The 21958-nt window shown below is 40.4% G+C and overlaps 1 protein-coding gene across 1 annotated transcript in view; it reads right to left on the reverse strand.

The window, feature by feature from the left end:
* Positions 1 to 970: 970 nt before the first annotated feature.
* The window catches only part of COL4A3 (collagen type IV alpha 3 chain), a 167164-nt gene continuing 146176 nt past the window's right edge, over positions 971 to 21958 (reverse strand). Inside the window, exons 42-52 of the mRNA XM_004385834.3 lie at positions 12463 to 12648; positions 11677 to 11807; positions 9427 to 9499; positions 8099 to 8170; positions 7710 to 7835; positions 6770 to 6868; positions 5135 to 5347; positions 4085 to 4262; positions 3844 to 3958; positions 1793 to 1965; positions 971 to 1169 (exon numbers count right to left, since the gene is read on the reverse strand). Of these exons, the coding sequence (XP_004385891.1) occupies positions 1085 to 1169; positions 1793 to 1965; positions 3844 to 3958; positions 4085 to 4262; positions 5135 to 5347; positions 6770 to 6868; positions 7710 to 7835; positions 8099 to 8170; positions 9427 to 9499; positions 11677 to 11807; positions 12463 to 12648 (1451 nt within the window). The 3' untranslated portion in view covers positions 971 to 1084. The remainder of the gene's footprint in view (positions 1170 to 1792; positions 1966 to 3843; positions 3959 to 4084; positions 4263 to 5134; positions 5348 to 6769; positions 6869 to 7709; positions 7836 to 8098; positions 8171 to 9426; positions 9500 to 11676; positions 11808 to 12462; positions 12649 to 21958) is intronic.

Consider the following 21958-nt stretch of genomic DNA (forward strand, 5'->3'; position numbering starts at 1 on the left):
ACTCTATGGGGCAGTTCTACCCTGTCCTGTAGGGTTGCTATGAGTTGGACTCGACAGCAACGGTTTTTTTTTTTTTTTCTGGTAAAAGAGAGGTTAAAGTTAGACACTTTTCCAATTATGTCTGTATAAATATCCTATTAAAATTAATTAAATAAGTATAAACATTTTTATCTACTTTCAATGCAAACGGGCTATATTGCTGCAGTGAAAGGAACTCAATACACAAACAAAAAAAACTTCAAAGCAAACCATACAGGATTTCCAAGGCTATTATGGTTCCATTCAGGAAACCCCCTTTTGGTCTTTGTCTTGGGTATGTTTGAGAGAGCCTTAGAAAATCCACGAACCTCAGATCAGCTCTGCACTCCCTTGTGCTTTAGGTTACTAAACAGGTCTGAACGTCCAGTTCTATTGATAATGCTCCAGGACTACTCCATTTACCCCCACCTCCTTCCCTCCCAGGGTCTAAAGTTTCGGGAAGGGCAGGGGGTGATCTAAACCTGATTTAGCCTCCCTGAGTCTTAAAGACTGGAATAACCAAAAAAACAAACCCACTGCCTGTAGCAACCTCATAGGGTTTCCAAGGCTATAAATCTCTACAGAAGCAGACTGCCACATCTTTCTCCCTCAGAGCCACTAGTGGTTTCGAACCACTGACCTTTTGGTTAGCAGTCCATCACTTTAACCACTGTGCAACGAGGATTCCTTAAAGACTGGAATAGAAGAGGACAAACGCTGGGAATCTGGTAGACCAGATAGTTCTTAACTTGTAGCAGTCAAACGGTATACAATCACCATTTAGATAGTACATTGGATATAAGTGGAATACAGTTTCAGTGGATTTATTTTGTGGCAAATTTTCCTCACCACAGGGAACTTTGAAACAGCACCAGTTTTAGAGATCAAGATCACAGAACTAACTTAAAAGAAATGCTTTGTTGTATGGAGAAACAAATTGAAACTTTGTATTAAACAACCACAGTACCACATGGTCTGGTTCAAGAACTCCTAAATAAATGCATCTTCTGTGTCATTACTTGCTTATTTAAGATGAAAAATAACAGTTCTGTTTCCTGTGATTTCTTCAATGCATTCTCTTCATGCACACCTGGCAACGACTTATTATCTTTTCTAACTCCCCAGCTTTCACTGTTGATGGAATAGGTTTTCTGAAGTAAAAAAACAAACAAACAAAAAATCTCATTAATTTATGGATAAAAAGAGAATACTTGCTGAGTTTGACTTTTATTAATGAATGTTATAGCTCATCTAAAACTTATTACAGGAACATCTCCCTTAATAAAAGAAATATATTTCTGAAAAGGTATATATGCCACTATTTTATAATTTTAGTCATATTTCAGCAGCATAAAGGAGATACAGCCCTTGAAGCAAACTTACAGATCATCCTTTTGTAATTAAAAACTATCCCCACCCTTTAAGTAGACTGTATAACTCACAAGTCCTCCAATACAGTAAATCAAGACAAGCAAATCATCTTGTGGTTTTATTCTGCACCTTAGTATTAAATTCATTTGTAAATATTAAACATGTTTAGTGATGACAAAAGTAAAATATTTTGCCTTTATTGGTACAGTAATACGATACCATGGCTACCTGTTGACTCAAGAATGTTTGTAAGCTGGGAGTGCCAAGTTAAACAGGATTTCATAGGTATGCAGGGATTTAAATGTGAGTACATCAACAGACATGTAAAGCAAAACTAACACAGACAACCTCTGAATAGTTCTGCAGTTGGGTCATCAGATTAAGCTTGACTTTGAAAAGTTACCTGAACATTCTTTTTGGGTTTAAAGAAGCCAACCAGAAACTGTAAGAATTTGAATAGTAGTTGCACGTTCCTCTTCCATGACATTCTAGAAAGGGACTGGCTCGGAATTCTTCCAGGCAGGAGCCGGGGGAGGCCAGTGCTTGCCCAGCACCCTCTGAACCTGCACTTGTGAACTATCACAATAAAGATATCTGAATAAAAACTCTAGCCATTGGTATTCAAATTTTCAATGCTCTACTTTTTTTGTAAAGAGACAAAACAAAACAAAATCAGAAAGCATAAATCAAATTTCATGTAAGTGGCAAATCCCTGCTCATAATGAAACAATTTCTTGCACTTTCTTTACCCAGTCTTGAGAAGACTTCATCCCCTGGGTGGTGCAAACAGTTTGCACTCAACTACTAACCTTAAGGTTGGTGGTTTGAACCCACCTTGCAGAAGAAAGGTCTGGTGATCTGCTTCCGTAAAGAGTACAGCAAAGAAAACTCTATGGAGCAGTTCTACTCTATAACACATGGGGTTGCCAGGAGTCAGAATCAACTCAATGGCAACGTGTTTGGTAAGATTCTAGTACCTTCTGAGATGAGGTATGCTGTTGTGTTGTTGTGTGCCATCAAGTCGATTCCGACTCATAGTGATCTTACAGAACAGAGTAGAACTGCCCCATAGGGTTTCCTAGGTTGTAATCTTTATGGGAGCGGATCACCAGGTTTTTTCTCCTGTGGAACCCCAGGGTGGGTTCCAACAGCTGACCTTTCGGTTAGCAGTGAGTGCTTAACCATTGTGCCACCAGGGCTCCTAAAGATGAGATACAGTCATCAGAAAGAAAGTAAAAGCTGTTCTCTCTGCCTGGAATGTTCCTTTTCCCCAGGTCTGACTGGCTATTCAGGTGTTTGCTGAAATGCAACCTCAGAAAGCCTTTCCCTGACCACATCCTTGTCACGAAGTCTCTCCTTATCCTGTCTTGTTCCCTTCAGAGCACTTATCACCTGAACTCATATTGTTATTGTTATTTTGCTTTCTTGCTTAGTGTCTACCTTCACTGCTAGCATATAAGCTCCATGAGAGCAGGAACTTCGGCTCATGCTGGTATCCTCAGTGCCTAGAATAGTCACCACACATGGCAGGTTTACAATAAATATTTGCTGAATTAATGACTGAATGAATGAACGGTTGTGAGTAAAGAAGCGGGGCAGCGCGTCATAAACAATGCTATAAAACCAGCTGCTGTAGAGACGATTCTAACCCATGGTGACCCCAAGTGTCAGAGTAGAACTGTACTCCACAAGGTTTTCAAGGGCTGATTTTTCAAAAGTAGATCGCCAGGCCTTTCTTCCAAGGCACCTCTGGGTGGAAACTACCCACTAACCTTTTGGTTAGCAGATGAGGGCATTAACTATTTCCAATGCCCAGCTACTCCAAACAGCGCTATGCAGAATGCTAATCACACATGCACAGCTAACACAATCCCAGCTGGTCAGTCCATGGATAGCTTCATTGGGAGACTTTACTTTAAAAAGGCTGTTTCTCTTAGTTCTCATCTTCATATGAACATCACAGGGGCACAGTATAAGGCACAAAGTTTTTGGAGCAGACAGATCTGGGTTGAAATCTTAGCTTTGCCATTTAACAGTTGTAACAGCTTGAGGGAATTACTTAATTTCAGTTTTGTTCTTTGTAAGAATGTCGATGATAGTAATTACCTTACAGAGTTGTCATAAGGATTACAGAGAATGCGTATAAAGCAGCTGCCACATAGAAAACAGGCACTCCATTACCAGTCAATGGTAGCTCCTAGTCACCTATCTTTATTTAGAAATGGAGGGTAATCTCATTCTGAGAAGTCTATTCTTTACAAACGCCCCATTATTTGCCAAAATCAACTTACTGAAGGTGAGAATATAAAAAAGTATATATGGCAGCTTTTCAAGGAACTGTCCATGGCCTATTGTACACGGTACCCATGTCAGGCAGCGCCATTCCTGGGAGCCACATTTTACCCTGCCCAATATAAGATTCCACAGGTCATCTGCTGTTCCTTTTCTCCTTACCATTATAAAAGAAAATCCTTTCCAGAGTGAAATCCAGCCCTGAGGGCATGGAGGGATGGCGGTGGTTTGGCTGTGAACGGCTAAGGCAATCGCAGGACCTTCACAGACAGTACATCTGCAACAGGAAACAAGGAACATGGCGGCATCACCACTTTCTGCACTGTGGTGTGTCGTCTCACATTCCAATACAAGCTAAGTGACTCACCTGCTCCCATCACAAAACAAGGGATTGGATTTTTACCTGCTAATATAAGGCTCAAGGGCCCTGCCAGTAATTGGAGCCATGTCCATTGGCATCAGGGCTGGGGTTGACAGCCAGTATGAATAATCGTTTCGAGATGCAAAATTGCATACATCATTGATGTTACAGAATAAGAATGGCATTGTGGTAAAGCGCTGCAGGCAGCTGCCAAGAGTTCCTGATAAAACATCAGATTGGGGATCACTTTTAGTAATTAAAATGATTTTGAGTATCATTACTAGCTAGAGGCTAATTTAAACATGACCTATGGCAAACAGTGGGCAAAGACAACACAAAACAGTTATTTCCAAAATGTGGTATGGAAAAGTTTCAGTAATGATAGAAAGCAAAGATCCAAGAGGTAAATCTCCTTCTCCCACCCTTAATATTTCCTGTGGACCTTTCTAATCCGTTTAGAATTGGGGGTCAGCTTAGGGAGCCCTGGTGGCACAGTGGTTAAGTACTCAGATGCTAACTGAAGGGTTGGCAGTTTGAACCCACCAGCTGCTCCGCAGAAGAAAGATGTAGCAGCCCGCTTTCGTAAAGATTTACAGCCTTGAAAACCCTATGGGGCAGTTCTACTCTGTCCTATAGAGTTGGAAGCAACTTAGCAGCAGGGGGTGTGTACAGGTGGGCTGGGACAATGTCTTTGCTTTAAACTATGGGGTTGCTATGAGTCAGAATCAACTTGATGATAACTAACAACAACAACATTCCCAGTTATTCATATATACATAATAGCTAATGACTAGACAGAGCTTTAGAAATGATGCTATTTTTAAGATTAAAAAAGGAGATAGGTGGTTTAATTGAAAGTGGTGTTGGACAGGACAATTTAGACTGGCATTCACAAGCGGGTTCTTCCACATCTTTACATTCCAGAATGAAAGTCAGACACTGGGCCAGTGTTGTTTTACTTCTCTCTTTAGCAAAATGCTGGAAGATAGTCAAGGTTATTTACACTTCACTTCAGAGGAAAGTACAGCATGCTAGAAAAATAACTATCTGCATACAGAACAAAATAACTGAAAATTGAAACTGGGACTTTACCAAGGTCTTGTCCATGGGCTCGTTCGTTTCCTTGTACAAAAAGGAGAGAAAAACCACTGTAGAGTGGCTCTGTCCCTTCTGGACATGAAGGAATTGCTGCTGTTTGGCTATGTCGAGTGAAGATAAAGCCTCTCATTGATGTCCCAGTGGCAGGTGGTCCAGTGTCTCCTGGTCTTCCCTTTAAACCTGGCAATCCATCTGATCCAGGTGGCCCTGTAAAAAGCACATTATAAATGCTGCAACAAGGAGCCTCACATCTTGAAAAATGTCAAAGTTGTTTCTCTCTAGTACTAATTTAAATGTTTATGTACATCTAGTACGTCCCAAATATAGAAAGGAGTTCTTGAGCAGAGTGATTTATCAAATGATCAAATGATATTACATGTTGACTTGTTTATCACACAAGGGGTATTATCAAAGCTATTTGTGTATATCTTACCATGAGCTATTGGGACAGGCTCGGGTCTTCTTTATATTTGTATTCCTTTGTGATGCCTAGCACAGAGGACTGCACCTGGTTTTATATATATCTCTTATGAATAAATGTGTCCTCCCCCAAGGCAGGGGAACAAATCAAATCAAATATCTACAATTTGAAACTCTAGTATAAAAAAATAACAAAAACCAAACCAGTTGCCATGGAGTCAATTCCACCTCATGGGGACTCCTGTGTTTCAGAGTAGAACTGTGCTCCACAGGGTTTTCAATGGCTGTGATTTTTTGGAAGTAGATTGCCAGGCCTTTCTTCTGAGGCACGTCTGGGTGGATTTGAACTGCCAACCTTTCAGTTCGTAGCTGAGAGCTTAACCATTTGTGCCACTCAGGGACTCCTAAACTCTATTAGAGTGGGTAATAAAAAGGTTAATTATAGTTTTGATAAATTCAATAAACAATTACAAAAACCACTGAAAATTCTTCTCAAAAGATGCAAACTTCAAGAAAGGTACATAAAAACAGAAAAAACAGTTTTTGTTGTAATAACAGTTTCTTCCTCTTACATGACACAAAAACGAAGTAAGTGGTTTTTGTGGTCAGTTTTTTCTCTGCAGCTATAATAAGCTAAAGCACATTTGTCACTTTCTAAATAAGGACCAGTGAGTTCTCCTCTCTCCCCTCCTGCCTGTCCCTTCCTCTCCCTCTCTTCATTGAATAGTTATTATTTATGCTATTGTCAATGTCTACCACCATCACCCCAACCTCTTCTGCCATTACTGCACCCTGACCTGCTCCCCACAGGCCAACGTGGGCCACAGTCCCTTAGTCCTAAGGAAAAGCAGAGACAGCAGAGATGCTAGGACTTTTGGCCCTACAGCATCAAGGATGATATCACTCTTACTGGTCACAAACCAACCATGCTGTGGGAGTCAGGCAGTGTCCCAGTTTAGTCCCGACTCAAAAGCCAGTACTTTTCACAAGGATTTTCGAAAGCCCCAATATTATATTTTTTTCAGTCTTCTCTGAATTCTACCCACTCTTATCTTTTTCCCAAGTGAACACCTGGCCCTGGTTTTTGGCATGGTCTGAACAATGCAGACGGAAACATCTAGATTACTCTTGTAGCCAGGTACTCAAACAAGACTTGTCTATGTATTGAAGCAGCACTACTTCAGTAAAGGAAACAAGCCAAGTGTTTACCTTTGTCTCCTTTAGAACCTTTGTTGCCTTTTCCTCCAGCTGGTCCGGGGGTTCCAGGTTTTCCATCCTTGCCTGGTTTACCTGCTGGCCCACAGGGTCCTAGGCAAAAGCCAGCATTGCACTGAATTGTTCACACAGGATGAAAGCGAGGGTGGCCAACCATCCCAGCTTACCTGAGACTTTATCAATTTCAGCAATGGAGGTTGTGTATCCTGGGAAATCCCTTAGTGCTGGGCAAACTGGGATGGTCGTCACCCAACTTATTAACCCCACTTCCCAGAAAAAAACCTTCAAAAACGAACTATGAATATATGAATACATCAGTTTAAAATTGTACTGCCGTTTTGATTTATGCACGTTCAGAATTCACTCCACCCATGTATTGATGAAGGTACTAAGTAACACCCCAGTTGATTGAGGTAAACTTAGTGCATAATAGTTTCATTCAGAAGTCAACTACAATATGCTAAGCTTATAAAACAAGGTTAGTTCAATTTCCGAGCACCAGTAAAAGATTTCATGACATTAAGCATCAATTCGCATTTGCTACTCTTCCATGTGCTATACAAAGTGTCATAAAATTATAAATCGAAAGAACTCAGGCTTATCCATGCAGCCCTTTAGAAACGGTCAGAACTCCAAGACTGACAGTTGCTAAAGGAGGTGGACATAATATTTTTCACTTAATAAAAAAATATAGTGCCCTAAAACATTTATATTTACTCAAGTTTATGTTATGCACAATGGTTTTCAATAGCTTCCAAGATCTTTTATTTCCTGGTCAAGGGTAAAATGAACTCAGTCTTAAGACTGATTACAAGAAAACGCTATAATGTTTAACATTTTCTGTGACGTTGTATCATTTGCTTCCAAGGCCCTTTACAGGTGTATTGGTTCAACCATTCCCAAGTGGTCTAACTCAAGGCTGCCAGTTCCGCACCTAGGTTTCCTGGTGGCCCTGGTGGCCCAGGCTCTCCCTGCATCCCTGGTCCTCCAGGTGGGCCAGGAGGCCCTGGGCTTCCTGGAAGGGAGATGATCTCAAGTGTGCCAGGATCTCCACGTACACCTATTGACATAAAGATAAGAAGAAGAGAAGAGCTTCACTGAGGAGTTACCATTTCTTCATAGAGAATGATAACCAAACCAAATCTGTTGCCATCAAGTTCATTCCAACTCACTGCAACCCTGTAGGACAGAGTAGGACTGCCCCATAGGGTTTTCAAGTAGTGACTGGTGGATTTGAACTTCTGCCCTTTGGTTAGCAGCCAAGCTCTTTAACCACTGTGCCACCAGGGCTCCCGGAGAATGACAGTAAGGAATAATATTTACCAGGTGGTCCTGGAGGCCCAATTGGCCCTGGAGGCCCAACTGATCCCAGAAATCCTGGATTACCCTTCTCTCCTTTAAAAAAAAAAAAAAAGGACAATGTGATTCTGCTTAGAAAACTGGGTTTGCTAGCTCTTTAGGTTGACAACAGAGTCTAACGACACATCCTGAAAGTTACAACTAGACGGGGTTCTGTGCCAATGGCTACAACTTAGTTATCTTCGTGTGGGTCTTGGCATTTCATCTGGACCCAATCAGTCATGTCTAATCAGTCTGTGAAGAAGTACACACAAATGGAAGAATGTAAGCATTGAGAACTTGTATTTTAGTTCTGAAGGGAAAGAGTTCCTAAAGCTGGCTTTTTTTGACTTCAGAAACAATTCAATGTAATAATTAAGGTAAAAGAAGAAGCCACACGAAAACTTATTTTAGTGCCCTGCTGGTGAATTATGTTGCTTGGAGATCATAGTTATCAACGTTCTCAGCGTATTACTCTAGCTTTACGAACAGCCCACAGTCAGCCATTTCTCTGCTCAGTGCTCCTGACAGTAAATACAAAATATCTACTTTGATATAAACTAACAAACTGGTATGATTTAGCTCCCAATCAGAGTCTGATATGAATGAAAGAAGGTTACCAAGAGCCACTGATTTGGAGAACTACTCTATTTTAAAGAATCTTGAAATAGTGCAGACAATATATTTGATTACTTAGAAAGATGTCAATACTAAATATCAAATTAATAGAATAAATACAATTAAGTAATTATAGAATCGAAAAGCTAACTGGCAATTAAATTACAACTTATGCAAAAATTTCCAGATAATGAAGCGAAAACTCTTTAGTTGTGCCAGCTGCAGGTCTTACTCTGAAATCTAACAGAGGAACTGAATATATTATTTAGCATCTCTCGAGTCTGTGATAATAGAGACCTGCCATACAGAGAATTACGAACCAGCTAAGACAACAACTCAGATATTTAAACCTCGATCCAAGGTCATGGCACTAATGGAAAACTTGAGAACTATTTTCTGAAACCCAAAGTTTAAATTTATCTCTGTGACTATTTTAAACTTAAAAACTCAGAAGTTACAGTCTTTTTTTCTGCTAAAAATATAATACATTTGCCCCATAAAAGTACAGACGCATAAATCTGTGAATAAAAAGTGACTCACTCTCTCCCACTACCAGCTTAGTGAACATTCTTTTAGACTTTTCTGTTTCTTTAAGTTACAAAAGTAGCACGCGCACGTGGTAAAACAAATCCAAAAAGGTCTTTAAATTGCAGTAACTGTGTTTGCAACTGAAGAACAGTAAGCAAAAACAATACCTTGCATGCCCGGAAATCCACGGAACCCGGGATCACCTCTGAGCCCTGGGAGACCTGGGGTGCCTGGTGGTCCCTATGTTTCAAATAAAAGGCAGTAGAACCACAAATTTTAAAAATTTACAATATCCACTGATGTCTTCCTGAAAGTAAGTAGGACAGACTATTTGCTGGGTGAGTATGAACTAAATTTGACAGGCATCATTTTCTACGTTTCATTCTAGTGTTTCACCTGGCTATACCCTCTCTGCCTCTAAACTACTCCCTAGGACTATCATTTTCGGTAAATAAAAATAAAAGCCACCATTAATTTTAGAAGAAACATACTTATCACTGGTGACGTATGTTGTTTTAGTATTGCACACACTATTCTGTATCCCAAATGGAACTGCTCGGTATTTGGTGATCTCTCAGGAAAGATCAGTAACCAGACTTTCAGAATGAAAATTAAAATTTGTATTGATAATTCTTGCAAAGACAATGGAGCCATTATTGAGTTGTACCACCCAAGGATCATTTTAACAAAGCCATCAGAGTTACAAAGTTCTCCTAGTCAGGGCAGTGAAGTCGCTGGGTGGTGCAAATAGTTAACACGCTCGGCTGCTGACAGAAAGGATGGAAGTTTAAGTCCACCCAGAGGGCCTCAGAAGAAAGGCCTGGCTATCTACTTCCAAAAAATCAGCCACTGAAAACCCTATGGAGCACAGTTCTACTCTGATATACATGGGATCACCGCGAGTCAGAGTTGGCCCAACGGCAACTGGTTAGTCAGGGCAATGTTGAGAGAAGTAAAGTGCCCAGGGCTGGGAGTGTGCCAGGGTTGTCAGGAAAGAGTTTCTGACAGGCTGGTTGGGCAAGGATGGCAGGGATCTGACCTCCTTGGGAGCTCTTCCCTCCTTGTGAGCTCAAACTAATTGCTCTTGTAGCTATAACATGCTCAAGTGAGGCCATAGAAGGTGGGAAGACGGGCACAGGGCTTCCCAAAGGGCTATACATCAAACTATATATTAAATCTACTCTTATACTGTCCATCCACCACCCGTCTGTTTGTCGTACTGTGGTGGCTTGTGTGTTGCTATGATGCTGGGAGCCAGGCCACTGGTATTTCAAATGCTAGAAGGATCACCCATGGTGGACAGGTTTCAGTGGAACTTCCACTAAGACAGACTAGGAAGAAAAGCCTGGTGACTTTCTTCCAAATATTAGCCAATGAAAATCTTATGGACCACAACACAGCACTGTCTGACTTTTTTGCTCTGGACACATCGTCAAAAGGGATCCAGGGTGAGGGAGACCCTGGGTGAGATGGATCAGCACAATAGCTGCAATGATGGACTCTAACATGCCAGTGACTGCGAGGATGATGCAGGACCAGGCACCACTTGGTTCTGTTGTACACAAGGTCATCATGAAATGGTGTCAACTCAATGGCAGCTATCTATCTATCTATCTACGCTGTCCATATGAATTGAAAGAAAATGTAATTACTTGAGATCAGTAAGCTAAGGGTCATAAAAGTGCCAAGAATAATAAAAGTGGTCTTTGAAGCTGTCTTTGGAGCAAGAAGACCAAAGTAGGAACAGTTCTATTACTTGGATAAGGTAGTATGAGATTAAAAAAAGACGGAAAGGAAACAGAACCATATAACCAAGGACTCTGGGGAATCTGTGGTCTGCTTGGATCTCCTGAGGCAAAGGTATCCAGGGAGGAGGGACTGGTGCCAAGGCCTAGCCCTTGGGTGGGGAGGTGTTCCCTGCAAGGAGGGGGCTGTGAAAAACACTGAGCTAGTTAGATATCCATTGAGAAGAATTATCTTTCAACTACAAAGACAGAAGCCTACAAACATGAGAGCACTGGAGGATTTAAGTGAGCTCAAGTTTCCAGACTATCCCAGGGTCCTGAGGGGACGTTAGATGTAATCATGGGATCGGTGGTGGCAACTTTCAAAGAATCGTGGAGAATGTGAGAGACACCTATAGACTGGAGATGAGCAAATATTCTATTTTTCAAAAAAATAAAAATAAAAAACAGGGTCAATTCTGGAAACCAAATACCAGAGAGTGTTACAAGATTCCTGACAATAAGGCATACAGCGGGCATTCTTTGATTCTCTGAACCTTCTGGGCTCTGCCTTCCGTTACTCACAGTGCAAAGCAGCATTACAAATGCTCATCTTTTGCTGCCTACAGGCATATTGGATCCAGGCAACCAATCTACAAGAGTTTAAGAGTCAGAATAATTTTCTACACTTACCGGATGACCTGGTAACCCTGTGTCTCCCACGGTTCCAGGTGGACCTTGGGGGCCAGGCTTGCCCACAAATCCTTTATCTCCTTTTATGCCTTTTACAGGACTCCCTGGAGGTCCAGGTGGACCAGGTTCACCTGAATTCATAGAGTTCATCAGTACTGCCAGTGAGAGAGCTTGGCAAGTCCCACTGGTGATCATGAACCCTGCCCCTATGGTTCCCTCAAACATCCCTTCCCTTGTGGAGTGTGATGGGATTGTAGTAAAGACAGAGTGATAATGCTAGCAAAGCACCTGGCACAAGGTAGGAACTGCTTTCTCCCTGATGGAGGTGTGTTAGAGGTCTGTGTCTCCAATGACCCACCCACTACCTGCCACATAGCAGGAGCTCAATAACTATTGGCTGAATGGGTGCATCTCTCTCTTTTTGGATTGTTAATTAGGTATCTACTAATCTTTTCAAGGAGCCCTGGTGGCGCAGTGGTTAAGAGGTCAGCAGTTCAAATCCACCAGCTGCTCCTTGGAAACCCTATGGGGCAGTTCTACTCTGTCCTATCGGGTTGCTATCAGTCGGAATCAACTCGACAGCAACGGGTTTTTGGATTAATCTTTGCAAACTTCTGCCTCAGCAACACCAACAACTCAACAGCGTCTGTGAGAGGGCAGGTGGGTCTGGGTGGAATGGTGATCAGAGGGAAAAAGGAGCAATGAGATTATATGAAGAAAACATTGAAAGCTTCTGATGTCAAATACCATTTTCACTGTTTTATCATATTTAAAAGTCAACTCTACCTGGGTTTCCTCTTGAGCCTGGTGGACCTCGATTTCCTTTTTGGCCAGGGATGATTGCACCTGGGACACCTGGTGGCCCTGGGAATCCTGTTAGGCCAGTGGGTCCTGGCGGCCCAACATCTCCCACTGCCCCTTTCCTGCCTGGCAAGCCAGGCAAGCCTGGGGCTCCCCTGTCTCCTTTGGCTCCTGCAAAAAAGAAGACTTGGTAAGTTTCCATAATGTCCCTATATTTGGAGTTTTAGCTTGTGGTTACTTTTAATGACATAGACGCGTTGCGTTAAAAGCATTAAGATTGACAATATCTTTTTGAAAAAGAGGTTGACAAATGAAATATAAGTCTGACTAACTATTTGATCTTGGAAAAGTCACTTCACCACTACAAGTCTCCGTTTTCTTATTTTAAAAATAGATATAAATACTTGTCTGTGGGTGGACTTGAACATCCCACCTTTTGGTTAGCAGCTGAGCACGTTAACCGTTTGTACCAGCCAGGAACTCAAAAAAAAATTTTTTTAATTGTATTATAGTTGCAGGTTTACAGAACAAACTAGTTTCTCATTAAACAATTAATACACATATTGTTTTGTGACATTGGTTGCCAACCCCACGACATGTCAACACTCTCCCCTTCTAGACCTTGGGTTCCCCATTACCAGCTTTCCTGCCCCCTCCTGCCTTCTAGTCCCTGCCCTTGGGCTGTGTGCCCCTTTAGTCTCCTTTTGTTTTATGGGCCTGTCTAATCTTTGGCTGAAGGGTGAACCTCGGGAGTGACTTCATTACCGAGCTAAAAAGGTGTCCGGGGGCCATACTCTCAGGGTTTCTCCAGTCTCTGTCAGGCCAGTAAGTCTGGTCTTTTTTTGTGAGTTAGAATTTTGTTCTACATTTTTCTCCAGCTCTATCTGGGACCCTCTATTGTGATTTCTGTCAGAGCAGTCAGTGGTGGTAGCTGGGCACCATCTAGTTGTGCTGGACTCAGTCTGGGGGAGGCCGTGGTAGTTGTCGTCCATTAGTCCTTTGGACTAATCTTGCTCGTGTCTTTAGTTTTCTTCATTCTCCCTTGCTCCCAATGGGGTGAGACCAGTGGAGTATCTTAGATGGCCACTCACAAGCTTTTAAGACCCCAGACGCTACTCACCAAAGTTATGTAGAACATTTTCTTTATAAACTATGTTATGCCAATTGAGCTAGATTCTCCGAGACCATGGCCAGGGACTCAAAATTTTGAGCTATTCAGTCGAGAGGCAGCTCTTGCCAACTTGAGCTTCTCAGTAGCATTGGGCTGCTCTTTGCTGGTTCTGGGTGAGCATCAATAACTGAAGACTTTGTTGGGTGTAGGCCTCTTTGCTAATGAAATACTCCTACCCACAGGACCCACGGCTGAGAAGGGTCAATAGAAGGTGCCAACAATTCACTATTTCTCCTGGTAGATTTCTCCACAAAATGCTGAAGAGTTCAAAGAAACTGCTTATCTTGTAAACACTGCCAAGAGAAATACAGACTTGTAGTCTGTCACCAAAAAACTAGTATGTACACAGTTTGAATGGCAAGTTCAGTAAATTGCCATGTCTGAGATGCTGAGAGAGTTACTGGGCTTGTTGTTGTTGTTAGGTGCCACTGAGTCAGTTCTGATTTGTAGGGGCCCTACGCACAACAGAACAATACACTGTCCAGTCCTGCACCATCTTCACAATCATTGCTGTATATAAGCCCATTGTTGCAGCCACTGTGTCAATCCATGTGCTCAACTGTTAACCAAAAGATAGGAGGTTCAAGTTCACCCACATGCATGTATTATATCTATTTTTAAAATAAGAAAACTGAGACTGTAGCAGTGAAGTGACTTTGCCAAGATCAAATAGCTAGTCAGACCTGTATTTCATTTATCAGCCTCTTTTTAAAAAAGATATTGTGTCAATCCAGGGTTACCGGGTAACCCTTAATTAAAAATAGCATAAACCACAAGCCAGGTGTGGGGGTTGGAATCAGATCTATAAAGATACCAAGGAGGGAAAGAATTATTATTATTACTGTATCTTAGAATGGTAGGAAGGGCTGCTCCTTGAGAAGGCATCAGTACCACCTTCCTACTTCCAGGAGGGGAAAAATTTAAGCCACACTAAGAACAATGACAACGTAAATGAGAATCCTTTTTACTTCTGAAGACTTTCATAGAAGACAATTACAAAATTGGATCACAGTTTCTAATTTGTTCACTTTGCTGTGATGGTAATAAATAATTGTAAATCAAATACTAAAAATACACCAAAAAACTAATTGCCATCGAGTCGGTTCCGACTCATAGTGACCCTAAAGGACAGAGTAGAACTGCCCCATAGGGTTTCCAAGGAGTGGCTTGTGGATTTGAACTGCTGACCTTTTGGTTAGCAGCTGAGCACTTTACTACTGTGCCACAAGGGCTCCACTAAAAATATAAATATCCTATATTACCATTGGGACTTCTTTAATTTAATATGTTAAGTCTATTTTATTTATTTATTATTGTACATTAGATGAAGGTTTATAGAGCAAACTAGCTTCTCATTAAACAATATATTGTTTCATGACATTGGTTAACAACCTCACGACATGTCAACACTCTCCCTTCTCGACCTTGCGTTCCCTATTACCAGCTTTCCTATTCCCTCCTGCCTTCTAGTCCTTGCCCCTGGGCTGGTGTGCTTTTGTTTTATGGGCCTGTCTAATCTTTGGCTGAAGAGTGACCTCAGGAGTGACTTCATTACTGAGCCCTAAAAGGGTGTCCGGGGGCCATACTCTCGGGGTTTCTCCAGTCTCTGTCAGGCCAGTAAGTCTGCTTTTTGTGAGTTCTCCATTTTTCTCCAGCTCTGTCCAGGACCCTCTATTGTGATCCCTGTCAGAGCAGTCAGTGGTGGTAGCTGGCACCATCTAGTTGTTCTGGACTCAGTCTGGTGGAGGCTGTGGTAGCTGTGGTTCATTAGTCCTTGGACTAATCTTTTCCTTGTGTCTTTGGCTTTCTTCATTCTCCCTTGCTCCCAACAGGGTGAGACCAGTGGGGTGTCTTAGGTGGCCGCTCACAAGCTTTGAAGACCCCAGATGCTACTCACCAAAGTAGAATGTAGAACATTTTCTTTATAAACTATGTTATGCCAGTTGAGTTAGATGTTCCCCAAGACCATGGTGCCCACAGCCCTCAGCCCAGTAATTTGATATCTCAGGGAGTTTTGATGTGTCTATGGATATTCCATGACCTTGCCTTGGTCAAGTTGTGCTGGTTTCCCCAGTATTGTGTACTGTCTTACCCTTCACCAAAGTTACCACTTATCTATTGTGTATTTAGTGTTTTTCTATCCCCACTCCTCCCCTTCCTCGTAACCATCAAATTTTGTTTCTTTTTGTGTGTGAACCTTTCCATGAGTTTTTATAGTAGTGGTCTCATACAATATTGGTCCTTTTATGATTGATTATTTCACTCAGCGTAATGCCCTCCAGATTCACCCAGGTTGTGAGATGCTTCACAGATTCATCATTGTTCTTTATCATTGGGTAGTAGTCCATTGTGTGTATGTACCATAGTTTGCTTATCCATTCTTCGGTTGATGGGAGTCTGGGTTGTTTCCATCTGTCTTAGTCCTCTAGTGCTGTTGTAACAGAAATACCACAAGTGGATGGCTTTAACAAACAGAAGTTTATTCTCTCACAGTCTAGTAGGCTAAGAAGTCCAAATTCAGGGCGTCAGCTCCAGGGGAAGGCTTTCTTTGTCAGCTCTGGAGGAAGGTCCTTGTCATCAATTTTCCCCTGGACTAGGAGCTTCTCTGTGCAGGGACCCCAGGTCAAAAGGACATGCTCTGCTTGGCACTGCTTTCTTGGTGGTATGAGGTCCCCAAGTCTCTTTGCTCTCTTCTCCCTTTTATATCTCAAAAGAGACTGGCTTAAGACACTATCTAATCTTGTAGGTCTCAAAAGTATAACTGCCGCTAATCCGTGTCATTAACACCATAGTGATAGGATTTACAACACATTGGGAAATCATATCAGATGACAGAATGACAGACAATCATACAATACTGGGAATCATGACCTAGCCAAGTTGACAGATACTTTGGGGGGACACAATTAAATCCATGACACTATCTTTTTGCTATCGTGAACAATGCTGCAATGAACACGAGCATGCATATGTCTAATCATGTGACTGCTCTTATTTCCCGAGGATATATTCCTAGGAGTAGGATTGCTGGATCTTATGGTACTTCTATTTCTAGCTTTCTAAGGAAATGCCATATCGTTTTCCAAAATGGTTTTATCATTTTGCATTCCCACCAGCAGTGCATAAGAGTTCCAATCTCCCCGCAACCTCTCCAACATTTTTATTTTGTTTTTTGATTTGTGCCAGTAATGCTGGGGTGAAATGGTATCTCATTGTGGTTTTGATTTGCACTTCTCTAGTGGCTTGTGATCGCAAGCATTTCCTCATGTGTCTGTTACCTGCTTGAATGTCTTGTTTGGTGAAGTGTTTATTTCCTTTTCCCATTTTTAAACCGGATTATTTGTCTTTTTGTTGTAGACGTGTTGGATTTTCCTGTAGATTTTAGAGATTACCCCTTTGTCAGATCTGTCACAGCCAAAAATTTTCTTCCCCAGTCTGTAGGTTCTCTTTTTACTCTTTTGGTGAAGTCTTTTGATGAGCACAGGTGTTTAATTTTTAGAAGATCCCAGTTATCTAGCTTATCTTCTGGAGTCTGTGTGTTGTTAGTTATAGTTTGTATCCTGTTAATGCCGCTTATTAGGGCCTCTAGCATTGATCCTAATTTTTCTTCTTTGATCTTTAAAGTTTTTGGTTTTATATTTAGGTCTTTGATCCATTTTGAATTAGTTTCTGTGTATGGTGCGAGGTATGGGTCCTGTTTCATTTTTTTGCAGATGGGCATCCAGTTTTGCCAGCACCATTTGTTAAAAAGACTATCTTTTCCCCATCTGATGGACTTCGGGCCCTTGTCGAAGGTCAGTTGACTGTAGGTGGATGGATTAACCTCCGGGTTCTCGATTCTGTTCCATTGGTCAATGTATCTGTCATTGTACCAGTACCAGGCTGTTCTGACTACCGTAGCTGTATAGTAGGTTCTGAGGTCAGGTGGTATGAGTCCTCCTACTTTCTTCTTCTTCTTCAATAGTGCTTTACTTATCAGGGGCTCTTCCCTTTCCATATAAAGTTAATGACTAGTTTTTCCATCTCTTTAAAGAATGCTGGTGGTATTTGGATTGGAATTGCATTGTATTTGTAGACTGCTTTGGGTAGAATTGACATTTTCACAATGTTGAGTCTACCTATCCATGAGCATGGTATGTTTTTCCACTTATGTAGTTCTCTTTTGGTTTCCTGCAGTAGTGTTTTGTAGTTTCTTTGTATAGGTCTTTTATATCCCTGGTTAGATTTACGACTAAATATTTTATTTTTTTAGGGGCTTTTATAAATGGTATTGTTTTCCTGACTTCCTTTTTGTTGTTCTCTTTATTCGTGTATAGGAATCCAACTGATTTTTGTATGTTTATCTTGTATCTTGCTATGCTGCTGAATCTTTCTATTAGTTCCAGTAGTTTTCTCATTGAGTCTTTTTGCTTTTTTACGTATAGTATCATATCATCCATGAACAGGCACAATTTTCCTTATTCATTACCAGTTTGGATACCCTTTCTTTCTTTCTTTCTTTTTTTTTTTCCTTACTGCTCTAGCTAAGATTTCCAGCACAATGTTAAATAGGAGTGGTGATAAAGGGCATCCTTGTCTTGTTCTTGTTCTCAAGGGGAATGTTTTCAGCCTCTCTCCATTAAGAATGATGTTGGCTGTTGGTTTTGTATACATGCCCTTTATTATGTTCAGGAATTTCCCTTCTATACCTATTTTATTGAGAGTTTTTATCAGGAATGGGTGTTGGACTTTGTTGAATGCCTTTTCTGCATCGAATGAGATGATCATGTGATTATTTTATTTTATTTATGTGGTTGATTACATTGATTGATTTTCTAATCCTTGCATACCTGGTATGAATCCTACTTGGTTGTAGTGTATTATTTTTTTGATATGATGGTGAATTCTGTTGGCTAGAGTTTTGTTGAGAATTTTTGCATCTATATTCGTAAGAGATATTGGTCTGTAATTTTCTATTTTGTGGTGTCGTTGCCTGGTTTTGGTATCAGGGTTATGCTGGCTTCATAAAATGAATTCACAAGTATCCCTTCCTTTTCTATGTTCTGAAATAGTTTGAGTAGTACTGGTGTAAACTCTTCTCTGAATGTTCAGTAGAATTCTCCAGTGAAGCCATCTGGGCCAGGGCTTTTTTGTTGTTGTTGAGAGTTTTTTTTATTACCTTTTCAATCTCTTCTCATTATGAGTCTGTTCAGATTTTCAACATCATTTTGTGTTAGTTTGAGTAAGTACTGTGTTTCTAGAAATTTGTCCATTTCCTCTAGGTTTTTAAATTTGTTGGAGTATGGTTTTTCATAATACTCTGTTATGATAATTTTTATTTCAATTGGGTCTGTTGTAATGTCCCCCATTTCATTTCTTATTTGAGTTATTTGCGTCCTCTCCTGTTTTCCTTTTGTCAGTTTGGCCAGTGTTTTGTCAATTTTGTTGATTTTTTTGAAGAACCAACTTTTGGTTTAGTTGATTCTATTGTTTTTCTATTTTATTTATTTCTGCTCTGATCTTTATTTTTTCCTTTCTTCTGGTGGCTATGGGTTTCTTTTGCTGTTCTGTTTCTATTTGTTGGAGTTGTGTAGCTAATGTTTTGATTTTGTACCTTTCTTCTTTTTTGATGTGTGCATCTATTGCTATAAATTGACCTCTGAGCACTGTGTTTGCTGTGTCCCAAAGGTTTTTGTATGATGTGTTTTCATTCTCATTCAATTTTAGGAATTTTTTGATTCTATCTTTGGTTTCTTCTATTACCCAGTGGTTTTTAAGCAGGGTGTTATGCAGTTTCCATGTAATCGATTTTTTTCCTTTGCTCTTCCTGTTGTTAATTTCTACTTTCAAGACATTGTGATCAGAGAAGATACTTTATATTATCTCAATGTTTTGGATTTTGTTGAGGGTTGCTTTGTGGCCTAAGATGTGGTCTATTCTGGAGAATGTTCCATGTGCATTGGGAAAGAATCTGTACTTTGCAGTTGTTGGGTGGAGTGGTTCTATGTAAGTCTATGAGGTCAAGTTGGCTGATTGTGGCATTTAGATCTTCTGCATCTTTGCTGAGTTTCTTTCTAGATGTTCTGTCCTTTACCAAGAGTGGTGTGTTGAAGTCTTCTACTGTTATTGTGAACTGTCAGTTTCTCTTTTCAGTGCTGTTAGAGATGGTTTATGTATTCTGAAGCCCTGTCATTCAGTGGGCAGATATTTATTATGGTTATGTCTTCATGACGGATTGTCCCTTTAATCATTACATAATGGCCTTCTTTGTCTTTTATGGTGAACTTTGTTTTAATATCTATTTTATCTGAGATTAATATTGCCACTCCTGCTCTTTTCTGGTAGCTTTTTGCTTGATATATTTTTTTCCTTTGATTTTTAATAAATTTATGTCTTTGTTTCTAAGGTATGTCTCTTGTAGACAGCATATTGATGAATCCTGTTTTTTTATCCATTCTGTCACTGTCTTGTCTCTTTATGGGTGCATTTAGGCTGTTTATGTTCAGTGTAATTATTGATAGGTATGAGTTTATTGCTGTCATTTTGTAGTGCTACTTTTTGTGGTGCTGACATTTTCTTTGTTCCTTACTGTCCTGTGCTGAATTCCTTTTGTTTGTGAATCTTTTTTTCATTTCTTTCATTTTTGTAGATTTTGTGTTTATTGACTTTATGTTTTTCTTGTCTATTTTGATGAGTAGGTGTGTTAACTTTCTTTGTGGTTACCTTGAAATTTACCCTTATATTCCTAAGTTTGAATCAGCCTTTTATTACTTGGATCACCTTGTCTTTCTCTCCATTTGAAAGTTCTATATCTATACCATTTATTCCCTTTTTTACTGTTCTGATATTAAATATTAAAGATTAACCTTTCTGGTTCCCTGTTGTAAATCTTTTAGTTTTGATTAATCCTTGAGAGTTCATTACCTAGGTTGTTACCTCGCTGATGCAGTCTTGCCTTCTAGATTGAGGCTGTTGTCTGATGTTGTTTGTTCTCAAACCTAAGGACTCCCTTTAATAATTCTTAAAAGTCTGGTTTGGTTTTTACATTTTCCCTTAATTTCTGTTTATCTGGAAATGTCCTAATTTCATCATCATATTTGAGCTAGATTTTTGCAGGCTATATTATTCTTGGTTGGCAATTTTTTCTTTCTAGGTTTTATATATGTCATCCCATTGTGTTCCTGCCTGCATTGTTTCTGCCAAGTAATCAGAGCTTAGTCTTATTGTTTCCCCTCTGTATGTGACCTTTTGTTTCTCTCGAGTTGCTCTCAGGATTCTTTCTTTGTCTTTAGTTTTAGCGAGTGTGATTATGGTATGCCTTGGTGATTTTCTTTTGAGTTCTATCCTATATGGGGTGTGTTAAGCTTCTTGGTCATTTTTTCATCTTTCATGATATTAGGGAAGTTTTTTGTCTGCAATTCTTCAGTGATCCTGTCTGTGTTTTCTGTTTTATCTCCCTTTTCTGGAACTCTGATCACTCACAAATTTTTGCCCTCAACTGTATCCCACATCATTCTCAGGGTTTCTTCATTTTTCTTCATTCTTTTCTCTGATTTTTCCTCAAACAAAGTGGTATCCAGGTATTTGTCTTTAATTTTGCTGATCCTGTCTTCCGTTGTTTCAAACCTCCTCCTCAGACCTTCTATGACACTGTCCATTTCTGAAATCTTGTTGTTGATCTTTTCAATTTCTAATTGCTGTTTTTGTATGATTTCTAGTTAAGAATTTATTTTGACATATAGTTCCTGTATTATTTTCCTGAATTCTTCCATTGTTTTGTCTGTCTTTTCCATGATTTTGTCTTCCTTTTCCATGGTTTTGTCTATTTTTTACAAGAAATCAAGCAAAGAAAAAAAAAATCCCCAAGGCGGCCCATTGGTATGGTGGCGTGGACCAGGGAAGTGGCTTCTCAGCAGTGCAGCACTTCACAGCCCATCTAGAATGAGCAGAGATGGCACACGGTACCAGGTGTTCAGGAGAAAAGAAGGGAAAGATGGTAGAGAGAGACAAAAATTGAGAAGAGAAACAAAAATTCCTAAGGAAGCCCACTGGGTTGGTGGTGTGGACCAGGGAAGTGGCTCCCAAGGCACTGCACAGCCCTTCTAGAAGGGGCGGAGATGGCACACAATGCCAGGTATTCAGGAGATAGGAAAAGAAGGAAAGTAGAGAGAGATGAGAAACTGAGAAATGAAGAAAAACAAAAAGGAAGAAAGAAAAACAAACAAACAAAAATGCTCCCATGGAACCCACCAGTGTGGTGGTGTGGACCAGGGAAATGGTTCCCCAACTGAGCTGCACTTCACAGCATGACAAGAAGAAGCGGAGATGGTA

The sequence above is a fragment of the Trichechus manatus genome, unplaced genomic scaffold (assembly GCF_000243295.1).
Source record: "Trichechus manatus latirostris isolate Lorelei unplaced genomic scaffold, TriManLat1.0 scaffold00147, whole genome shotgun sequence".
Lineage (NCBI taxonomy): Eukaryota > Metazoa > Chordata > Mammalia > Sirenia > Trichechidae > Trichechus > Trichechus manatus.